At 38.2% G+C, this 23,579-nt stretch overlaps 1 protein-coding gene across 2 annotated transcripts in view; it reads left to right on the top strand.

The window, feature by feature from the left end:
* The window catches only part of jph3b (junctophilin 3b), a 37,484-nt gene extending 18,556 nt beyond the window's left edge, over positions 1–18,928 (top strand). For both annotated transcript variants that reach the window (XM_007889363.2, XM_007889362.2), the window contains 3 exons: positions 11,526–11,650; positions 15,978–16,861; positions 18,811–18,928. In XM_007889363.2, coding sequence (XP_007887554.2) covers positions 11,526–11,650; positions 15,978–16,861; positions 18,811–18,891 — 1,090 coding nt within the window. In that variant the 3' untranslated portion in view covers positions 18,892–18,928. The remainder of the gene's footprint in view (positions 1–11,525; positions 11,651–15,977; positions 16,862–18,810) is intronic.
* The last annotated feature ends 4,651 nt before the right edge of the window (positions 18,929–23,579 follow it).

The following is a 23,579-nucleotide window of genomic DNA, read 5'->3' as shown; positions in this document are numbered from 1 at the left end:
GCTTCTTGTCAGCCTTGTTCAGTCCCCAAGGAATAGCACCTAACTGCAAAATTACTGCAAAGTTGATTTCCAATTTTACAGGTTTCGGGAGCTAAGGGCAAAAAGGGAGGTGAAAGGTGGACATATTTCAATGAGGAAGCAAGTAAGCAGGATGCTAATTAGAACTGTGAATGTTCTCAGCACAGTACTGAGCTTTTCAAAATAAGATAGCACAGGATTGTGTAAAATGATTAAATCCAGTCTCAGTTTAGAAGCCGGTGTCCCTCCGGTATTTCGCAAAAGGAACCGGCTTCCAATTTATTACAGAATCTCAGAATTTTCTGCAGTTCTGCTCCATTTTAAGATTGAAGACGAACTGTCTTGCAGCTAAAACAAGGTGGAATTGTAGGCTTCCTGGTGCGCTTTGCAGACCAGCAAATCACTGGTTCCCAATCAGGATCAAGGTAAAGCAGCTGAACTAATGTAGACCGAGCACAGTACACGTTCCCTGTAGCTGCACAAGAAATGTTCTAGAAACTGCACAGGGAATTGAACTGCTTACCAAGAGTCATTAATATTGTACTGCTCCAGCATTAATGAGACAAATCAACAAAATGGCTTGTGCTGCGAATGGAACCAGACCCTTGGCTCGGCCGTGGTGTGCGCTGACAATTCGTTAATATTGCAGCCCACAAAATAGAGCCGGATTTACGTCATGGAATGCAGAACTGGTTGGAAAATAATCTCATTTGCTCCAAGTGACACGGTAAATCTGGTAGCAAACAATCCACAGTAAATTTGTTACAATTGAACAGTTTCTCAAACTGCAGCTTCTAAATATATAAGCATCTCGGGATGATATTGATATTTATCTGAAAATAAGAGCTGCAGCCAAAATGAATTAAAGGTCAAGTGACATTTTTCTATGATTCCTGTGGTGAAAAATGATGACATTCTTTCCAGTGAATTTATTCCTATGAAGCGATCTAATGATTTTTGTGGAGAAAAAGATAAATTTAAGCTATTTTGTTTCTGTCATGAAGCTTAGACTGTTGATGTTGCAGCTAAAGTTAATCTAATGTCAATTATCGGTCATGGTTGTTGAAATGAAAAGTGAATGACTGATGGAAATGTGTTGTTGATGAATTTGCCATGAAAATTTGCGACTAAAGAATAATTGCATAGTGATCATGTGCAATCACTTGCATTTGGGAGAAATTATTATTGATTGAATAAAATAATAACAATCCTTTCATTTGATATAGGGCCTTTCATGTCAGGAAGATGACTCAAAGTGTTTCACAGGATTTACTGTGAGAAGAACCCATAGAAATGGTCATTGAAGAATAATTCAAATTAATTAAAAAAATTACCATCTCCAAAAATCCCAGTATGAAATTGTTTTTACTTTAAAATTGAGACACAAGACAATGTTTCTTTGAATTAACGACCCAGTCTTCAGCTTTTTTAGTTACAAAAACATACTGCACACAATCAGGGCCAGCTCAGAGGTCCAATAATTACACGGGTAAAGTTGTTTTTCTGATATTCTCTCCTTCAATGCCTGGGTTTGCCTCTCGCCTGCTTAATGCCTCCTCCTTCATGCTACTGCATGAAATATGGAAACTCGCTTTGTGGGAATTATGGGCAGATGAATTTACCTATTACCCAGTGACTCAGACACCAAATAAATGGCAGCACTGAGCCACCTACCAGCAAGCTGCTTTCTGGAAACAATTCCGTAAGCAAGAGGCTTAACTGCCTTAGTTCTATTTTTGTGCAGCTCCGGCATTGGCAGGTAGTTAATATAATATAATAATAAAAATGCATACATTTGATATAGCCCCTTATCATGTGTTCGAGACGTCTCAAAGCGCTTCATAGGATATCCTGTAAAGTGTAGTGACTGTGTGTTTTGTGGGCGAAATGTTCATTGCCATTCTTTTCCCTTATACTGGACTGTCTACTCTTGAATGCTGTGGTTTGTGACAAAGGGAAATTTTAGGTGACATATGAATGCCTAAGGCCAGTATTGTGACATATACTGTATCGTGCAATGCAGACAACATGGCATGTGCATCCGTTGAGACTAACAGGCGCATGTTCATAGTGCACCATGATAATGTGTAACAGATTAATGTATTTCCGTTAAATTATTTCTCCAGCAACACACAAATCCAAATAGAATAAAATTTAATGTGAGAGTTACGTGCAGCACATCCTAAATGTTAAAAGCATGAAGAATTTAGAAGCAATTAGGCCATTGTATTTGGACAGAGCATAGAACTATAGGAAACGAATACAAAATTCAGCCTCAAGCAAAAGTACAAAAGAGAATAAATACTGTACTTTAAATTGGAAAAACTGGAAGAACCATGGCCCATAAAAGCTTTCAACCAATAAGTTTGAAAAGAGAAAACAAAACATGTTAAGAAGTGGTTAAGCAACACTAATCCGTGTTTTTAAAAGTCTTCAGATTGAGGGTGGAAGAAAAGCACAAGAGAGTCAAGGAGCCCCACAGCCTGGGAGAAATTGATCCATGGTTTATATTTAACTTTTTTGAAATGCAAAAGCAAAACAATAATAATAGTAATCTTGCATTTGTTATAGCGCCTTATCACATCTTCGAGACGTCTCTCACAGACTGTAAAGTGTGTATTTTGTGAGCAAAACAAGCCGCCAATTGCTCACAGCAGTGGGACCTGGACGTTAAGCCTACATTGCGATGGTCTCAGCAGCATATTGATTTGTATCGCTGTGATATAAATGCAACAGTGCAATTCATTTTGGGCTTCACTCAAAAAATACTTCTTGCTGCTATTAATAAAAATCCAGTTTCATGTTACTAAAAAAACTGTATTATTTTGTTCTCATGGAATAAGAAATGTTTCCAGGTTAGTACCTCAAGAGGTAATCTGAGGTAAGGTTTTCCACTTCCTTCCACCTAAATGTAGATTACTAATGAAGGGAAAGCTTTCATGTTGCCCATTTTAATAATTCTTCTCCAAGCTTGTAGTGATCATCGATGCAAATTTACGCTCGAGGCAAGATTAGGAAGCTTCTGCTTCCAAATGCTCCTGGGATTGGAGGCAGTACAGATCTGAGTGAACCAGCACTGAACTGCCAGAAAGGAAGCTCGATTACAGCAAACTGATATGAATAAGCAGGATTTCTTTGCCAAACACTGAAATGAATTAAGCAAAGGATAGATTCGGGACTGGAAAAAATGTACCAGCTCACAATATAAATCTGAAAATTATATTGAATGTAATATGTGGAGAACAGTCATTTCCTAAAGATTAATGTGAAAAAAAATCAAAATATTAATATTTCTAGGGATAAAAGTGCAACATTTCTGGTGTGATCTCTTCCAGTACAAATATCATAGAGCATTCACTGGTACACATTGTGATACTGGAAGCATTTGACTGTGGGGAACCTGGCTGGAATCCTATTCAAACAAGGACAGCCCTTCAACAAGGCTGGGAACAGTAACTGAATCATTTCTGAATAATACAAAGGATCTTTAAAGCTTTCTGCCTCTTTCTGTAGATGCAGCAGTGATTCTATATCCCAAGCACAATAAAAACATAGAATTGCATAGAAGGAGATAACGGTCATTGAGCAAAATTTCTGGCGATTCTCGTAAGACAGTTGAGCAAAACTCCAAAACATTTACTTATATCTACTTACATCTCCAGTATTTGAGAACGGAAATTGGATACCCTGTGGTCATCCTTCTTTAAGACTACTTCAAGGTCAAAATGAGAGAAACATGGTTTCCAGTTACTGTCTCCAGCCTTGGGAACCAGACTGTCTTCATCTGAGATATGGAGAAGAGAGAGCTATCTAATGCTTGTGTAGTTACTCCTCAATCCTGATCTAGTAATTGTAGCCATCGCTTTAAAAGTTAATCAGTGCTTTGACTGCTTTCTTTTATATTCTAATAGGCAAATAGGTCTCTTGAAATCCAGTTGTGAAAGATTCAAATCTTCATAGTGCCCCTGAATGTTATTGTTATGGTTTAACTCATGCGCTGTTCACGTGAAAGATGTGGTGAAGTGAGGAATAAATTCAACTCATGGCAGAACAGTTCACTTAGTGCACGTTGAAGCCCATGAGGACAATCCTGAATGTACATGCTTGGACAATAATATGGCACATGTATTTGGGGCTTTACCAAATCAGAAATGGGTTTAGGTATGAAACAAAGAGAAACATTGGGGTAAAATAGGCAATTTTGGTAATTCGCTCAATTTGATAATTATCACTGGATGATTATTGAATGACTCATCAGCATAATACACAATTTCACTATCACTAGTGATAAATGACATCAACTTACAATCTCATATTAAATAGTTATCATTGAATATAATTGTAATATTGAGTCTACTGAATTATGAAATGCTGCACATTTCACTCCAATAAAACAATCACTTTTACTTCCAGAAGCCAGACAACACCTTAGAAGAGACAATTATTACCCATTAGATTAGAGGATTGTAATTATTTAATGAGACAACAATTAATTAACAGTGTTATTAAGAAATGACAGTCCCACCAGCAGTGGGAAAAAGAGGTGTGAGGAGGAGGAGGTAAATGAGTAATTACAGACAAATGCTCGAGTGAGTATGAAAGGCTTTAAAATGCTTTGTAGCAAACTACAACCAAACAGTGATCTCTTAAGGATTTGAGACCTTTATACGTGATTATAAAAAAGGAGCTCACCTTTAAAATATTTTTTTGGAAATGCAACATAAGCAAAAGAATAGGAATCAAACTATGCAAATCCTAGCTTGTTTTGCAGACGATGAAGCAGACAGTATAACAAGCAGAAATACTGTTACAGTATTAGGTTTTAAACAAAAGACTTTTTAAAAAAAATTGGTGCAGGACTCAGGCTGGGCAGTGAGGGCCTCTGTTTTTTTATTACCAAGGTCTCGTCTGTCAGCGATATCACCTTTAATGAGCTGTATATCTGCAAGGACTGCTCTCCCGCTCCTTGTAAAATCTTATGTCTTGTAGACAAATACATTACTGTATATTCGATTTTTTACTATCCCTGAAGTTGTGAAATTTGATCAGTGATGTACAATTCAGCACTACACAATTTAACTCTTCTTAAGAGCACAAACATACAATTTAAAAAATGTAATATTAAAGTAAAGCTAGACTCCATTTCTGATTGACAGTGAATTTGCAGGTAGCGACATTTAGCAGATGTTAGTTATTCCAGTGAAGGTCAGTTTAATATATGACCAAGGAGAGGATGGATATGGAATAGATAGACTTGAGAGCTGTCCCTGTGGGCTTTTAGTCTGTGCCTAATGGATGATAATTCAATTGCAGTCTGACTGGTTATAGGATTTTACATGCAGCTTTTACCCTTTCAAATACAGTATCCCGTTCAGGCAGCCTAGCCAGGCTGTAATTCAGTTCAAAAAAAATCAGATGCACATAGCATATCCTTTACAATTCTGTAGTTTTTACTCACATGTAGGTGGAAATCATGAAACAGAAATCAGTGGAGAGATTATGGTTTGAATCAATCATGTTTTAATCTCTTGTGTTGCATTCCAAAAGGATGGGACTTTCACTTCAATTCATCCAGAAATCATTCAAAATAATTTCGAGGAGGTTTTTACATTTATACAATCAAAAAATCTTTTGTCCAAAAATACAATTGGTCCATGCATCAATAGATTTGTAAAGGATACTGCTGGCAGACATGTTGGTTATAGTTTATAATCTTGTTATTAAATGGAACACACATCTTGCAACTAGACATGTTATCCAGGCCAAACTCGCAAGCGGAATTGAAAAAAATCAGTATGAGAGGCAATGGAAGTGAGCCCAGAATTTCGTCTGTAAGAAGGTACACTGCGGATCTTAAACTCGATTCTCTGGAAGTTCGGGAGCTAATAAAGCCAGGCAAGGATTGGGGTGATTGGCCGCGGCAGAGGCGGGCAATGTTGCGGAGGTGGGGGAAGGCAGAACATCATGGCACGGATGTGGGGTTTAAAGGACAGTTGAGTATCGAACAAGACACCAAGGTTCTGTACTGGCTCGCTGAGGTGCAGAGTACATCCATGATTAGTGATGCTGTCAGTGCCTGAGTTGAGGAGGCGCTGATGGGAGCCAAGCATGAGTGCCTTGGTCTTGTCGACATTCAACTGGAGAAAGTTGGCTCTCATCCAAGACTGGATGTCTGACAGGCAATCCGTCAGGACAGCTCCTGGAGTCAAGGGTGGAGGTAGAGCCACCCTTATGGAGCCGGACACATTCCCAGTTCTTTGACAAAAATGTAAACCGTGTGTTGGTATCAATGAACAAGTCTCTGTACACATGCCGAGAGCTCTCTTTCACTTGGACTGAGCACAGGTTGAGAACAACACAGAACCAGCAGTAAGACTGCAGTCTGCTGGCTGCGAATCACTCTCACTGCATCAAATTTCAGTGCCTGAGTAATTTATCACAGGGTGTTGCCTAGAATTATTTAAATACATTTTCAGTACGGGAACTGGGGCACAAAGGTTATTCTCATTTTTACGAGTTTCCTGATGCAGCGCTCCTCTCTGCTGCATTTGTTGTATGCCTGGTTGCAGTCTTGTTAAAAAATGTATTCAATAAAGAGAACGTCCTTTTGCTTCACCTGTGCGAGTATCTTAATGAAAAAGATAATATAAAATTAATAATTTACTTTCACTTTTTATATACATATTATATATACACATATATGTAAAAAACTTAACATCTTTGTGGTTGTTTCAAAATGTCATCTTGAGATTATTCTTGTGAGTGATAAAACAGTGTGTGTGGAGTGGGGGGCTGCTGGGGAGTGGGGAAGAAAGGTATATTCTTGGAGAAGGATGAGATCGTGATAAGCATTCTGGATGTGGAAGTCTGAACATTATGTAGGTGGACAGGAAGGCAGCGAGATTAGAGGTGGCCTTTGCAAAAAATGCAAACAGCTATCCAGCACACAAATCAAATTGATCTGGATTACACTTCAACATTTCACTATTCAGGGAGAGTTTCAAACTGAAGTGCACCTCCAGATCTTGAAATCAACACATGAAATCGGAGAGAGAAAAAATGGTAAGTTTTCAGAGCGAGGCGGAGCAGAATCTTCAGGGATTTCAAGTCTGGCAGTAGTTATTTTGGCTGAAGGCTAGGGATTTCATTGCAGATTTCCTGGGACATACACCCACTAAAGGCCTGGAGCAATAGCTGACCAGCAGAGGAAATAGAACATGATAATCATAACTGGCCAAGAGGAGAAAAGCTTGAGGAGATTGCACAAGCAGCTGGTTGGAAATAAAATGGGGAGGGTGAATGCTGACATTAAAATGTAGTTCAATAATGTACACAGTTCTTTCAGTCTTCTTGAATCATTTGTTCGTTAGTTGAAAATTCTTGTAAAAACATTTTTTATTTTTATTTTTCTCTCTTTTGTCTTGCTCAAAAGACATAAATCAGTGTGTTACTGCAGGTTGTTTCTGCAGAGCTTCATTTTTTTAAAGCCTCCTCCTCTCTGTTCTCTTGCATAATTTTTTGTTAAAAATGTAGCTTGGGCTATGGGGAGGGAGCGGGGGAATGGGATTGATTTGGATAGCTCTTTTCAAAGAGCCAGCATGGACACGATGGGCTGAATGGCCTCCTTCTGTGCTGTATAAATCTATGATAAGAGACAGCTCACGGTAACGCCAACCTTGCCTTGAGGTTATTGGGCATTGTGTAATCTTCCACAACACCCACATGTGATTAAAAAAAATAAAACAACATATCGTATAAACAGATTATACATTTCAACCCTGGAGCATTTGCAAGCCTGTGTTATTGTAGAGCATTTCACAAGCAGATAGTAGGTAAATTCTGCAGCAATGTGATCATTTATTGACTAAGGAAACAGAAGGTTGGTTGGAAGGATGTCTTAGAGAAGAGGCCATGTTCTGGGTTACATCTGTTGTGTAAGAAGACGCCAGATGGTTCTTGCAGGACCTGAGGAGCGGGATTGACAATGGTGTCAAACTATTGACTGCTCTGAAGTGCCCTAATAATGAACGTGGGGATTCGCTGGGATTGTCAATCCTAGATAGAGTTTGCCATTTCGGATTGACAATGCTAGGATTGACAGTTGCACATTAAGTATGGACATTGCCGAATCTCTCCTCTGATCATCTTGTGCCTCCCAAGCACATACTTGTTAGTGTGCAACTGATTACCCCTGTTTTTCAATCTTGCTGGAAGTAAACTGTGAAAATCCACTCTAGACAGGATCAGGCTTAACTGCGATTCTTTCCAGTAAAAGGAAAAAGGAGTTAAACACCCACAGGAGAAGAGGAGGTGGAGAGAACTGGTGAATATAATTGTGCAGAGAAACAAACAGTGTTGCTGCTTAATGGATAGATAGGAATTTCAATGGAATAAAATGCACGATACAGATTCAAATCAGTTTCTATCTTGGATTGACAATGCCAGCGAAACCCCCTTATTATTAGCTTGAAAAATTGGGAACATTTTCTTTGTGCAGAGGGACCTACACACACTTGGGCACATAAAAGTCTTCTTTCGTACATTTAAACAGGGTAAATGCACTTTTAATTACTTAATTAATCTGCAGAATCATATTGGGTGCTTGTTTAATCCTTAGAGAGTAACAGGGTTATTAGCTGCTATGTGATTCTGTCTATCATCCATCTTCAATCTATTCATTGGCTGCAAAATAGTAGGGAAATAATTATATGAAAATAGAAAAAAAAAGTAGCAACTGGGAGAGTACTGGTAAGTAACATGCAGCCTTTATGCAGATTTTAATTTAGCAATAAAGGTAACATTACAGTAATATACTGTATATCATAATGTTTTTATAGCTTCATTATTGTTTGCCTATACAACAACACTTACTACACTTTAAAAATAACTTATCGTCTGAAGCGCTTTGAGATGTTTTGAATGTGATAAGGTAGGTAATGACAAATGCAAGTATTAAAACATTTCTTTTTTAGAAGCACAGTGAAAAGGTAGAGGATTAGTCAGGTGACACAGACAGAAATGGTTGTCGACTTGTTGGAGGTCTAAGCATTAAATATAGAGACTGCCTGGAGAGTAACGCAAGCTGTACTTTAAATGCTATTTTCTTTAAATGACAGTGCTTAGTCTTCTGGTTCGCTTATCTTTGGGAGCCAATTGTGGTATCCACCTGCTCCAGGAGATTAAATACCTTGAGAAGTGTCATGACATCGCAAACTGTAAACAGTTCTTTGCAAGGAACGAGTTCAGTGAGGTGGGAGGCAATTCATTTTCAGTACATCACTTAAACTATCTGCAGCAGCCGGGACGGCACTGTTGCTTTTTATTCTGGACTCGTCTTGTGTTCTTTATATGGTAAGACATGGATTTTGATGAAAAACATGGATAATTTTGCTGTGTGACAGATGGTTTCCAGTTTGTTATAAACTGCAATTTGGCCATTGCCAACCACGGGCATCTCTTACTTTGAGGAGCATGCAATATTCCATTTCACTTCCCACCAAACAAATTATTGGGTTTTGTTTTAGAAAATCTCGGTTATTCGGATTTTTTATTGCCTCCATGCCCCATTATAATAATATCAATAATAAGGTACTACAGCCACTTGTATTAGATAGTGCCATTCAGAAAGAGGAAGACAATGCTGGACACTGAGCAAGGGGTTTGGGGAAGGGAGGAAGTCATCGACGTACAGTGGAAGAGGTCGTCTTTTTAGGTCACTTTTGAAAACAAATAGAAATGGGTGAGACACAAAGGTTGAGGGAGGGAATTCCAGAAGGTGAGGTTACAGGGGGCTGAAGGCTCGGCCGCTGATGATGTTGCGGGGGTGGGTGGGGGGCATGCATAGCAGGTCCTGATTTGCAAGCAGAGGGGGTGAGCAGAAGAGAGAGGCTAGAGAATGATCACAGAAGTAGGGAGATGTGAAGGAATTTGTTAGGCAAGAGATCTTGAACTCAATTCACTGGGAGCCAATGGAGGTTGGGAAAACTCTATTGTCTTGGTTTAATGGCTCATCTGAAGGACAGCACCTCTGACAATGCAAAACTCCCCCAACATTGCACTGGGGCATCATACTGGACTGTGAACTGAAAGTCCCAGTTAAAAATAAAGGAATGCTGAATTTACTAATGACTGCAATGAATAGGGGACTTCTAGCTAATGAATGTACTCTAAATACATTACCCCATTCTAGCATAAAACATGCTGATACATTCATAATAAGCGTAATATATTTTGATACCCATTAAGACTATAATGAATAACCCAATGGATTATTTTTCTGCAGTAAGGGAATGAGAGTAAATTCCTCCTACTTAATTAGCTGATGGCCTCTTTTCCAACAGAAACCTAATGTTCCGGGTCATTTTTCATGACTGTTAGTGAATCGAATCTGTGTGGTAGAATTCTTAAAATTTAAATTGCGTGCTTTTGCAGGATATTAATGTGGATTAATGTCTCCTCGCCGTCCAATCAATTCATGCTTTCTGAAGAATCCACTTGCTAAATTATAAAGATATATTTTGCACAATCTCAGAACACAAGACCCAGTCTTATATCCAATAATATTTCACGTCTTTTAAAAATGCTTTGTTTCTCAGCAAAATTGTTCCAAAGCATTGAATTATTTGTAACATGCATTCCAGATGAAGTTTTGTTCCTCTTCCCAGTCTAGCATTTTATCACTACAGACCTGGTTACAGCAAGGTTTACCAGCTGAGGCAGAACAAGTCAGATGCACGATTCTACACACTCACCACCAATCTAATTGTGCAGCTCACCGATTCTCTCTTACTCAGCTCTTTCCTCCATTACTAAGTAAAACATTAACGATTTATGGTAAAATAATGAGCACTGGGGAATAAGATGCCATTTTTCAGGGCTCACATCAGTGTTAATATTATTAAATAAAAAGCTGCCTAGTGATAACATCATTTCTTGAACTGATTTCTAGCAAAAATGCCATTGTCTTTTTCAATAGGCCCCAATGAATTTGTCCTCTTTAAAGAGAAATTGCCGTAAACCATTCCTTTTTTAAAAAAAAGCTCAACACAACATAAAACCATAAGCTAACATGCTCTGAGATATAAAACAATATTTTTGCTACCACTTTCCTTTTTTGCAGCTAAATCCTTTATCAAGACAGCTAGAACCTCGAAATGCCTCACCCTATTTGGTGTCTGGCATCATCTCTGTAATACGCTTCGAGATGTTACTCTATGTGAAGGGCGCTACTTAAATGCATGGTGTTGATTCTGATTATGCATAAATTGAACAAAATGGTATTATAGGTTTCAGAAGTTATTACATGGAGCCATACCTTGATATTACATAGAATTACATAGAATCTACCGCTCCAAAAAAGGTTGTTTGGCCCAACACGTCCGTGTTACTCCATCTAAGCCTCCGTTCATCCTAATGTACCCTCTCCAGCCTCCCTCCATTTCTCGCTATTCCCTTCTCTCTCATGTTGGCATGTTCTGAAAGGATTTGTTGCTTTATCTTCCTCACAGGACAGCACATGCCAAGTCAAAGTCCGAGGGGGCTGTAGCAGCTGCTCAGAAAGCTCAGGAGGAATGTCAGCTCGCCAGGATCACTGCCAAAGAGTTCTCACCCTCCATCCAGCACCCAGGCAATGGTCAGTAAGTCACACCTGCACCTGTATAACCAACAGCTGTTTTTTTTTTAAAAAAGCATCCTTGTATCATGAATTGTGTTATGAATCATTTTATGAAAATCATCGGAAGTGAAATAGATTTTCTCATCATTCCTGCGATGCAAAATGGCAATAATTTCCCGTTTTCCTTAAACACACTCCAATTTCTTTACAGTTGTGTACAACCATTGTAATTTGATTCTGTTAAGTTCAGCCCAGAACACAAAAATCATTGTAAATTTCAGCTTCAAAACTGGAACTCTTATAATATTAAACTTTTTAAATTCAGTTCTTCCCAATCTTTCTGTTCGATTTCGATTTAAAATGAGAGAGGGTGCGATGCCACCTCCTATATTTGATTCATTTAAGGTGGACTGGAGACTTTTATATTGTTCTTTAATAATTGCAAAAGAATATAGTAATATAGAGCTTTATTTGATCTGAAAAATAATTTAAAAGCTATTTTTCTTTCTTATTATCATGGTGCTGATTGATGGTTCTATTGCATAGTTTCTAGAGGTTTTATTTTTTCCCATCCCAGAACTCCATCCCACAGTCCCTTCACCACACCCCTTCCCTCACCTACTTCAAGGTCCATCTCAAGGCTTTCCTCTTTGACTGCGCCCTTGGTCTTCTTCCAACCCCTCTGAAATTCAACCTCCAGCTTGGGTGCAAACCCTCGACTGTCCAGCACCTTGGGACGTCCTCCCGCTGTGACAAGCACTATATAAATCAAATTTGTTGTTGTATTAAATCTAGTGCTTAGACAATACCATGGGAATAACCAACTCTATTGGTTCCAAATTTATCAACAAGGTAAAACAACAAGGTAGTATTTATTCTTAGATTCTCTAACCCCAAGGGTAAGCAGTGGATCATTACAGAGGAACTGAATCCATTTTTGTAATGTTTTGCAATTCCAGATTTCTGCTTACGTCAGTAAAGCACGCTGCAGAGCCACAGAGTTGGGTTTAATCCCAACCTCCATCTTAATAATAAGATTGTTTAATTTACACTAAATACTGCTGAGATTGCTGCAACAACATCTGAAGTAATCTTCAATTGCACATAAAACATTGGTAAACTGATAATAAGAGGCTGGTTGGAAAGACTGATAAAGCCCCCCAATCTTTACAGGTGAAATGTGCTGAAAACAAAATCCTTACTTCTGCGAAACAATTGATTGAATCCTTCCATTTCCAAAACACTCAAGAGATTTTTTTTCCCTCTTATGCAACTTGCATGGTTCTGGATGGGAAAGGTCTATTGTCAGGTTCTCCCCCACCCTTCCTTAATTTTAGGTACTGTGTCATCCATCATTATCAAATCTTGCAGCCATGCCGAGAACCGAAGAAATTCATCACACAAACAGTGTCAGCTTTTGAGCAATAGCTTGTCTCAAACACACATGGGTGTGACATAGAAAATTTAACTGTAACGTTGTTGGAACACTTTTTCACAATTGGAGGATATCTCACTGGTGATGGTGACTTATAATGGATCTTTCCTGAAAGTGAATGGCCCATATCTCATACACATTAAAGGCACCAGTGAATTACGATGCTACTTTGTATATGGAAAGAATTCTTGAATTTCATCAAGAACGAGACAAGCCTTCATTAAATCACTCATTGTACTGCTGCTCGCTGCCAAACAGTAATTAACAAGCATGAATCATTCTTCTTTACTTGCTGTCTACACACTACTGTATGTGTAAATCAAACAATCAAATAAGAATTTACAAGGCATCCTCTCCCTCTAACTCTGCCAATGCAATGGAAAACTTGATTCACCAATTAAAACGGAAAGTATGAGAAACAGACAGGACAGAGCCTAATGGGGTTGTTAATGTAGAAGCAAATACAAAATCTCCCATTTTCCTCAACATCAATTTTGTGTAATAATATTTCTTCACCTACCTTTCTTGGACTAACGTTATTATTAAAAGGAACGTGTGTCTTAGCGAGATATAGAGCAAGGATTCGCAATGGTTTCTGTTTTAGGAATTCCTCAGCAGGTATCATAGTCTGTAAGTAGCCTGATAAAACAACAACAAAATGCTGAGCAATTAACACAATGCAAAGCAATATAATTTCCCCATTCTTCACATGATCCTTCTCTGGCACATTTGCATCTGCAAATTTTTAATGACATAAATTTGAAATTTAGTTTTGATGTAATAAACACTTTGCTTCAAATAATTGTTTATGCCAGCTTCAAAATCTATATGAAAAACTGTATATATTTATGTACTAACTATATCACAGTGCTAAAGGTAATCCCATAGTGCTGGTACATTGCACAGTATTTCTCCAGATTGCCCTGTTCTACCCGTTATGCCTTTAACTTTGTAGGGTTTCCAGAAGAGGTCCAGTTCTCCAAGTCCCATCGATGAGCTGATCAATCATCAAAAATGATTTGGATTACTGCAGACCTGCCTGGTTTACCTAATTCAGGACAAATCTTCTATTCCCACATCCAGCCCTAGATCAACTGAACTATTATCCTCCATGACATTTTAGTTAAGGATATGTATGAAGGAGGAAAATTGAAAAATATATCAAAGTGAAGTAAGAGAATAAAATTCTAATTACAGTAATTCTAAAACAAATCACATTGACCTTAAATGAATTAGAAAGAGAGATCTTGACAATTTTACAGCAAATTTCACCGCAGTTGTTGTCAACAACAATTGATAATGCCTTTCAGTTGTAGAAAACGTCTTGAAGAACATTACAGATTGAGATTAATTAGCAATGAAGTAAATGGTGTTATGGAGGCAAATGTGGCAGTTAATTTACGCCAGCAATGTCCTGTGAAAATAATTTTTAATTCACATTCTGCAACCGCGTGTATCGGTGCAATCCTTTCTTATTGTTTATACTTTATTACCAGTATCACAATTTAAAAGACACTCAAACTAGTGGAACCATGTTAATATCATGCTGCTAGACATACCCGGCCAACATTCAACAACAAATTAGAAACACCCTACAGGTATAAAAAGATTCATACTAGATATTTAAAGTCAAGTCGATGTTCCTGGTGTATGAGCCAATTCCTGTCAAAGTTTAATGAGCCATTCCTTTACATATATTCAAAATTGACATTGGCGCTGCTTGTAACCTAAGAATTCATTTTCTTGTGTTTATATCTATATATTTTATTAATCATACTGAACAGATTTCTGTATATCTTCGTTTCTTTCTCAACTTCATTCCTTTTCAATTATTTGTAAAATCCTTATGAGAATCCCTTCCCTGTGTAAACAAAATGGCACATTTCAATTGTTTACTCAGGATGTTAACCCTCTTCCCATGTGATAGTCTGATGTACCCTGGAACTATTCGTCTGCAGTTGTTTCATCACAAGAGGGCAGTGCTCTTCCTTCCTGCAGTGTCTGCAGAGAAATACAGTTCAGCATTGGCATAATGAATAATAGTCCTTGTATTTGATATCGTACCTTATCTCGTCTTCGATACGTCTCAAAACGCTTCACAGAACATACTGTAAAGTGAATTGATTGTGTATTTTGTGGGCGAAACACGGCAACCAATTGTGCACAGCAGTGTTGCACAAACAGTCATGGATTGAGTGACCAAATTACTTTCATTTATTTTGAATGAATTATTTTGAAGGCCTAGGTGCATTATTGGGGAACGTATGCTTGGAATCTCTTGCTTAAACTATGCTTGGAATGGAACAAAATGTGTTACAGAAAGGAGGGTTTATAGACCTTTCTTTTCGGCCGCGCCTTTGGTCACCTTCCCGCCCCCCCTCCCCCTGGCTCGGTCCCGGGATCCGAAACTGTAAAGCGCTCTGAGACGCCGTCTGGCGTGGAGGGCGTTATATAAATACAAGTTGTTGTTGTTATTGTATAGATGAACTACTCAATATAGGTTAACATAGACTGGAACTTTATGCAACAGGTGATAAATCAGAGGCATTGTGCTGTCGTGAATATCTACGGCATTTTTAAAACACAAACATCCGACTCAGATTGGGAGTAATTGCTTCCAACCAAGACTAATATCTATGGATCTCAAAATCATTACCTCCATTTATTCGACAATAAAAACTATTAATGGGCACCAGTATACTTGCCATGATTGTTACAGGTCAGAAAATATGCATGATTGTATTTATCAATAATGAGACCAGTTCCTGCTTTGGTTTCTTTTTAAATGAGAAATGATGTGTGTACTGTAAACTCTAATTACAGTTGAAATCAGAAATGATGTGTGTAGAGTAGTGCGAATATATAGGATTTACGAGTTGTGTTAACGCTGACTTCTTTTACCCCCATCAGGGATTGAGTATCAGAGGCCAAAACACCAGAACTCAACTGACAATGAAATAGATAGGATCTCATCGGAAAGTCTAGCCCAGCAAGAGAGTCCAGAACTGTACAGGAAGGGAACAACACCTCCCGATCTTACTCCAGAGAACAGCCCTGTGCCAAGCCGGACATTGACTCCACCAGCCGGCTCCCCACCAAAGTACAGAAATAAAAGTTCGAGGTTGGTGAGACACTTGGACTCCGAAAATGATCAGGGCCAAGATATTCAAGTGTTACTGGAAGGAGGGAGGGGCGAGTACCTAAGGTCAAGTAACTGGAACGAGAAACAGTCGGGCGGCAGCAGTAGGGGAGGCAGCAAAGGAAGCAGCCTCTCAAATACATCTTCCTTGTCTGAGGAGATCAGGGGAAGAGGCAGTGGCTGCAAATACTCTTCTTCCAACCACAGGCCCACGGAGAGAGAGACGGAATCGCCAACCATTTCATGGACATCATACCGCTCACATAATCATTCAGGGAACAGGCTGCATGAGCAGGACGAAGAAAAGTTTAGCAACTATGAAATGGAGATGAAACCCCTAAGACGCAGGGATTCCTACGTGCAAGACACGTTTTCGGAAAAGCACTGCAGTAACTTCAGCCCCAAGAACCTAATGGAAGATTACCACCCAGACTTTCTCAGCTATGGAGTTCAGAGGCTAAGGGCCACATCACAAAATAAAGAGAACTTCAAATCCGCATCCCCCTCTGAGACCAACGTACAAAGGCTGGAGAACCTCAGAGTGAATGTAAAATTGGAGTCTCGACCGCCAAGGCATGACAATAGTGCATCATCAAAGTCAGTAACTGCTCTACAGTCTGAAGAGGAAGTTATGATTCCATATAAATCTAATTCAGTAAGTCATCGGTAAAGGTCTACACTTGTAGATAAACTATATTTTCAGACCTTGATAAGGTCAACTCAATTTTGCTGGCAGAGAGCGAGAGAGAGAGAGAGAAAAAAAAATCAGATAAACTTGCATGAAACAAATCGCTGCCCAGAAGAGTTGGACCTGGGGCGGAGGGGTACCAACAAAATGTCTACTTGATGGCCCGCAGTCCCTCTAACACCCTTTAACAAACACGGTCTAATCTTAAAGTGTTTGTACTCATATGAGTTGGAGATGGTCTCCTTTAATGTTATATTGAGTTGGAGAGGTTGTGAGGATCTGCTTCCATGCATACCCACCCCACCCCTTCCATCGTCTTGTAACTGGAACCCATTCCTCAGGTCCCTTCCTCTGCCCAGCCTACTGACACAGAGGCGACCAGTAACCAGGAATTGACATGCTTTGCAATGGGGTTCTAGATTGTGGAGGTTTGGTATTCAGGGGTGGGTTTGAAGTGTGTGAGTATCACTGGGTCAGCGTGATGGGGAGGAGAGAGGAATGGTTGGACAGTGCCAGATTTAAAAGTAACACAAGTTGTGAAAACAACTTTTATCCCAACAATTGTGGGGTCCGTACAGTTTTCACCACCCATGAGATAAAAAGGTTTCCCAGTCTAATTGAGTATCTGAGCTCACATTCAAGCAATGGGTCACCTGTATTGGTGTACTTGGATAATGGGAGTCTGAATTGCAAACAGTGATGATTGCAGAAGTTAATAGGGAGGCAGTGATATTAAAGAGCCCTGATGTTCACCAAAAAAAGAAGTCTTAGCACCGATACCATCAAATCCAATGAGGCAGACATAAAACATGCTATGATTTTTGCAGGGTGTACTGATTTGATAGATGTGTAGAAGCTGACCGTTCTTTGATTCAAGCCTTAGATTGAATTTGAGAGTTTTTTTTGGTTGCTTTTTGAACATCCACAATAGATTAGAAATGAACTCTGAGACATTCATCCCAAATTGCATTTCGCACCCTTTTTATTCCATCTCCAATGAGTAACTTATAAACCCATACTGAACCAATCCTTGGAACGCTATTGGAATCTGCTTCAGTGACCTTGCATTAGCTCGTTATCAAAAGCAGAACCATGGCTTGCTTCCACGCCTCGGTACACACGCTTGGGATCTGCTGATTCATTACAATAACCACCATTATTCTTTGTCAGCCAGTTACCTTAGCAACAATTTATACCTTCCTGACATCCTCTGTGTTAAGTGGAGGAATCTGAAGTGAACAGAATTACCTGAACCTGGATAAAATTACTTCAAATAGAAAATAGCTCAAAGGTAACCTAATTTTTTTTTTTGAAACAGCTAAAACAAAACGGGAGGATTTGGTTTTCAAGAGCATGTATTCCACAAAGCTGGACATAATTCTTCCCCTAACAAAGGTAGACAGAATCCTTTTCATTATAGAGACAAAGGCTGACTAAAGTGGGCTGGTTAATCCAGGCTCAGGTTCAATCTGTTGCATTAGCTGCTTAATCTAAATTCCTACAGGAATCTAGGCCTCCACATATGCAGCTGTTGAACAAGGCACTGGAAGGTGTACAGAAGTGGTACAGATTGACTCTGCCCTGATTTCTCTCCCTCAGGAGAATTGGCTTGGCTTCGGTTCTGCACACATCCCCAGACATCCTGACACTGTGTTGGTAAATCGCAGGAGAGAATAAATGTCTTGCCACTGTGCATGAGGGTAGGGCACGACTAATTTAATGGAAACTCTCCCTATCAAAGGTGCATCGTTCATACCACAGTGCAATTTAGGTTGGGTGAGTTTTCTTCTTAAAAAGTGATAAGCAAATCGTAAGTAACAGATGGGCATATTTATTTGGAATCCTCTCTGTGGTACTATAGTGAAAAATGACCTGATGTACACTTCTCATAATATTTTTTTTCTTTTCTCCTCCAGGGCTCCAATCCCATCCTGGTTGCTATGGTGATTTTGCTAAACATCGGTGTCGCCATTTTGTTTATTCACTTTTTTATTTGAATGCCTATTGTCAACTTAACAAGGGAAAACACAAAACTGTTAGAGAGAACTGATGCATTTCAATCTGAAGTCAGCTTTTACTGAGAACATGGTCAAATTCTTCACATTTTGCCTTTCCTAGATAACAGTACTGGATTTTAGTCATATTTAATGGTAAATAAATAAAATAGATCGCTCTGTGGCATGACAGAATGGTGAAATGTGCTTCCCATTACTTCAAAGTTTAACAAGCCTTGTTTGAAGAAAACTGTAGGTATGAGAGGAGGAAGGGAATATTACCTTAGTTATTACTTCAAGAAATTCAAGATGACGAAAAGGCCATTTTCTTATCAATGAGAATTTTACTCTGAATGTACTTAAGATACTGTATCTTGTAGTATCACTTTTGTTGGTCTACTCAAGGGGGAGGTTAGAAATCACGTTTACATGTAGAAGGTTATTAGAATATGGAATTCTTTGCCATAAGTGACAGAGGCTTTGACCAGAACTACATTTAAAAGGAAATTGGGTAAACATTTGAAAAGGAAGCTCTTATACAGTGTATGGGGAAAGAGCAGGGAACTGAATTGGAATACAAAAAGTTAGCTCCAGTGGATGAGTGGGGAACGAGATGGATTGAATGGCCTTTATCTGTGCTATAATCCTATGATTGTATAACACTTCCAAACTATAATAATGATCCCTCATTTATTTCAGTATTGCAGAAACAATTACAGCATTTAAAAATATAGAAATTCAATCAATTAAAATGAAAGAAATTAACAAAACGGGTCTTCCAAAAACTGGATTATTTTAACGGATTATTTTATTAATTTAAATCTGAAGATTTGCATTTGATTGTTTCTTCAAAGCAAGTTGCATTTTGTAGTTCAACGCATAAAATTGTAGGATCTTTTCCAAAGATTCAATTCAGCTCTCGTCTGACATGTTTTGAAATGGTTGAGAATTTTTTATTTTATATTTAAAAACTTGAAAATAGATAGGACGGCCGCATTTTGAGATCTGACTTGGGGGAAAGGAGAGAGAATCAGATAGATTATAACTTCCACCTTAGTAGTCCAACAAAAAGAGATTGTCAGGGAAAAAAAATGTTTCTTTGATCAGGCATTAATCTTGTTGAAAATGAGCTTTCCCTAATTTCAAGGAATTATTTTTACAGCCATTTAGATGCAAACATTTGAACGAGATGATCAATGAATTAGCAGCATTTCTGAAGACATATACAATACAAATTTACATTTATATAGCGCCTTTCATGTTTGGAGGATGTCCCACAGCAGCTTATTTTCCAGCTGTACCAATTATTTATTATACTCAAGAATGTAATTGGTTATTGCTATTATTGTTATGCAGGCATCGGGTATTTAAGGCTTCAGGAATGATGAGGTTGCCTAATATCCTTTGCAGAGAGATGAAAGGAGTTCAACTCTTACACTTCTGTTTGAGCGTTTCTGCTCCAGCATTTTTGACATCAATTCCCTCACAGGAAACATAGGAGTGAACCAACACCATTCACAAGTGATTCATACATTCTTCAACACAGAACCTCAACGGCAAAGCAGGTCTGTTCAAGGGGAAGAACGTTAATTTACACAGCTCCTTGATATTTTAGACCACATTTCAATTTGATCTTTTGGTTTTGTATTCCTGCTCCCGCTGTATGGAATTCGAACCAGGCTGTTTAAAAAAGAAAGGTCCCACTTAGCTTTTATCACAATCCACAAAATTAAGGAGAAACTCATTTTCAAAAGGAATAGTTGATTTCCCTGATGTGTTTGCCCTCCAAACTGATAGATGTTTATTTTGATGCAGTTTGGTCACTTAATTCTTGAGCCTCACTTGTTTCACATCCAGTCCCTTTTTAAAATTCTCCCCCCCATCTCCAAAAAAAAGTTGATCCAGTGGAGGATAATTCTAATGTTAATTCTGGGCAGCTTCTGCCTGTTCCTCTCGGTATCTGACTGCCCAGCGGAAATACTTTGAATTCACTGATAATGTTACATCAACTGGAAAATTATTATTTCTGAACAGAAACTTAAAGCAAGGTCGCTTTTAAATCTTAATGGGGTGGGGGGTTGTTTTTTTACAAGGAGAAATGTACGAAAGTGGGTGGACATCACTTATGATGATGCCATCATGTTTCTAGTCAAAACTAATGTAGCAAAATTCAGGCTTGGTAAAGACTCGCCTCGTCTGAATTGGACTTGTATGGGTATTTGCCCAGTGTTACAAACAAGTGTAAAACAAGGATTAGTGCATAAGTGACGATCATTCACAGGAATTAGGTGTCTGTTGTGTTACTCAATCCTCGGATGATATAGTTTGTTTATTCTGTGTACATATTTTTAGTTTCAAATAGTTACATGGATCTAAAAGTAAATTAAAATCATTGATGAGAGATGAACTGACATAAGAAAGCAAAAACACCGAAATTGCTCTCATAAGCAGTTATGACACTTGTTCGTAAGATAGCCTGTATGCTACAGGTGCTTGGCATAAATTACATTTATGCATGTTATAGATTTTTAAACTGGGAAACCATCCTTCTTAAACTCAGCTTTATTTCAGTGAGGTCCAGTACTGCAAGTAATAATTTAATACAGAAGTACAGTATAAAGATTTCAGCTTCTCACTGTACTGGATGAAATGTTTATTTTGTGTGTGTTTCATCTAAATTAACATTTTGAATGCAATTTTTAAACATATGTACGAACAAAGGAAAACAAAAAAATCACCAAGTTAACAAAACTGCTGGAGCCATTGCAATTAACTCATCAAATTTGGAGTGCTGTGAATTATTTCGATCATCCTAGCAGTGAAGCTTTTTCGATTTAACCTACTTGATCTCAATGAGTGCATGACGTTCTTCCACTTCCGCTGATAACCCTTTGGGTAGAGTATCCTATTCAGCCGTATTGTATTCTGAAGCTACACTTGTATGAGAATTGCTATTTACCTATGTTGGGAGTAGATGTTCCCAAAAACTGAGGGCTAGATTTTCCACTATCGATTGTGAATACAGCAACAGTTCATTTAGTCTTTTAAGTGTTTATTTTACAGTGTTCATTGTGATTTGAGGTTAAATATACAAATTACAGGGTTGCCCAAATTAAGACATTTATTCTAGAATCATCAGAAATAATTAGAACAATGGTGTGAACAATATCTTATTTCAACCATTCAAAAAGTGTTTATCTGGGGAGCTTTTTTGCACTCAGATTGCAACATTTCAATCATGTCTTTCTTCATGACTGAATTTAGATATTGACCTCAGCAGGATCCTTACATTTTGATAAATATTTTTAATTCATCAGAATACTTAAGGCGATCACATAATAATCAATAAGCTCTGCATTGGAGAAGAGTGATACCTTTTATTCGGGAGATGTGTGCATCAAAAAACTACTCAAAGTCAATTCTTTTTGTAAAAAAAAATTATTTGTATCAAAAAGTATCCTGTCTCACTGATGTTCACGTAATGTTTTCACGTACATCAACCATTTTTACCAGAGTCAGAATAGAATCAACGAACAGAAAACATACCTTTTATAAACCCAAGCTTCTGTAGTTTAGGAATGCAAAAGAACATTTTAATAACCCTGGCATTTGATATAGCGCCTTTCACGTCAGGAGGAGATCTCAAAGCTCTTCACAAGATTTGCTGTAAACTGTAGTGACTGTATTTTGAACTCTAAACTCTAAACAACCCATTTGACCAAACAAACTTTCCCCTGATCTCAGCCATGGATCACCCATTGCCTTCTCAGCACATTCCTCAATTCCCTTCCCCAGAAACATGTCTAATTGTTTCTGGAACCTATTATTCAATATTATTCAATCTTTTGTATAAAATTTGTGCTTATTTACTCCTAATTTTTAAATACTACCCACACTGGCGTTAAAGTTTTTAATGTTATTCCACTGGAATAGAAACTTTCCTGAATGATATGCAGAGCAGTGCCCAAGAATAAAAGTAGAGAATTAGATAATTGAACACTTTTGTAATTGGCAGAGTGAGATCTTACACAAAATTACATAGAATGACACAACATGGAAATGGGCCAAACAGTCTGCGCTGGTGTTTATACTCCGCCTGAACCTCCACTCATTCTAATTTTCTCTCCTGTATCCTTCCATTCCCCCTTGTGTATGCTTGATTTGAGGTAAAATGTAGATATTTCGTATAGCGCAGTCTCAGTATATAAGTAACACCAGATGTACCATAGCAGCAGCCAACTTCACCATGATAATTCAGAGAGTATCAACAGGCAGGTGTAATAATACAGTAACTGTTAAAGTCAAGAGACTGCAAATGAGGAAATAACTGAGAAAAAAAATACACACAGGTTGATTTCTTAGCATGGTCTGAAATTTGTGTACACATATTGATGTAGCTGTATGTCTAACAATCATAGTAGCTCACTTTCGTAGCAGAGAAAAATCAGAAATTGGAAATACTTTTTAACTACTTAGTCATACCTTGTGTTGCGATAAGGTATGTGGTCTGTTATCCACCTAACGGCAGTAAAGGTAACGAGTGACCTTTCAAGCTTGCCTTATAGCATGGAAGGCCATTATAACATTGTTGTACATATCATCTTAAGAGAAGGTATCACTCATCAGATTCACTTAGAATTTAACTGAAAAACTGTACTGCATCGTTAAAAAGTAGACAAACCTTATTGGAC

This window comes from Callorhinchus milii, unplaced genomic scaffold, assembly GCF_018977255.1.
Source record: "Callorhinchus milii isolate IMCB2004 unplaced genomic scaffold, IMCB_Cmil_1.0 Scaffold14, whole genome shotgun sequence".
NCBI classification, from domain to species: domain Eukaryota; kingdom Metazoa; phylum Chordata; class Chondrichthyes; order Chimaeriformes; family Callorhinchidae; genus Callorhinchus; species Callorhinchus milii.
Note: the sequence above shows the minus strand (reverse complement) of the source record. Positions and strands in the feature narration are given on the sequence as shown.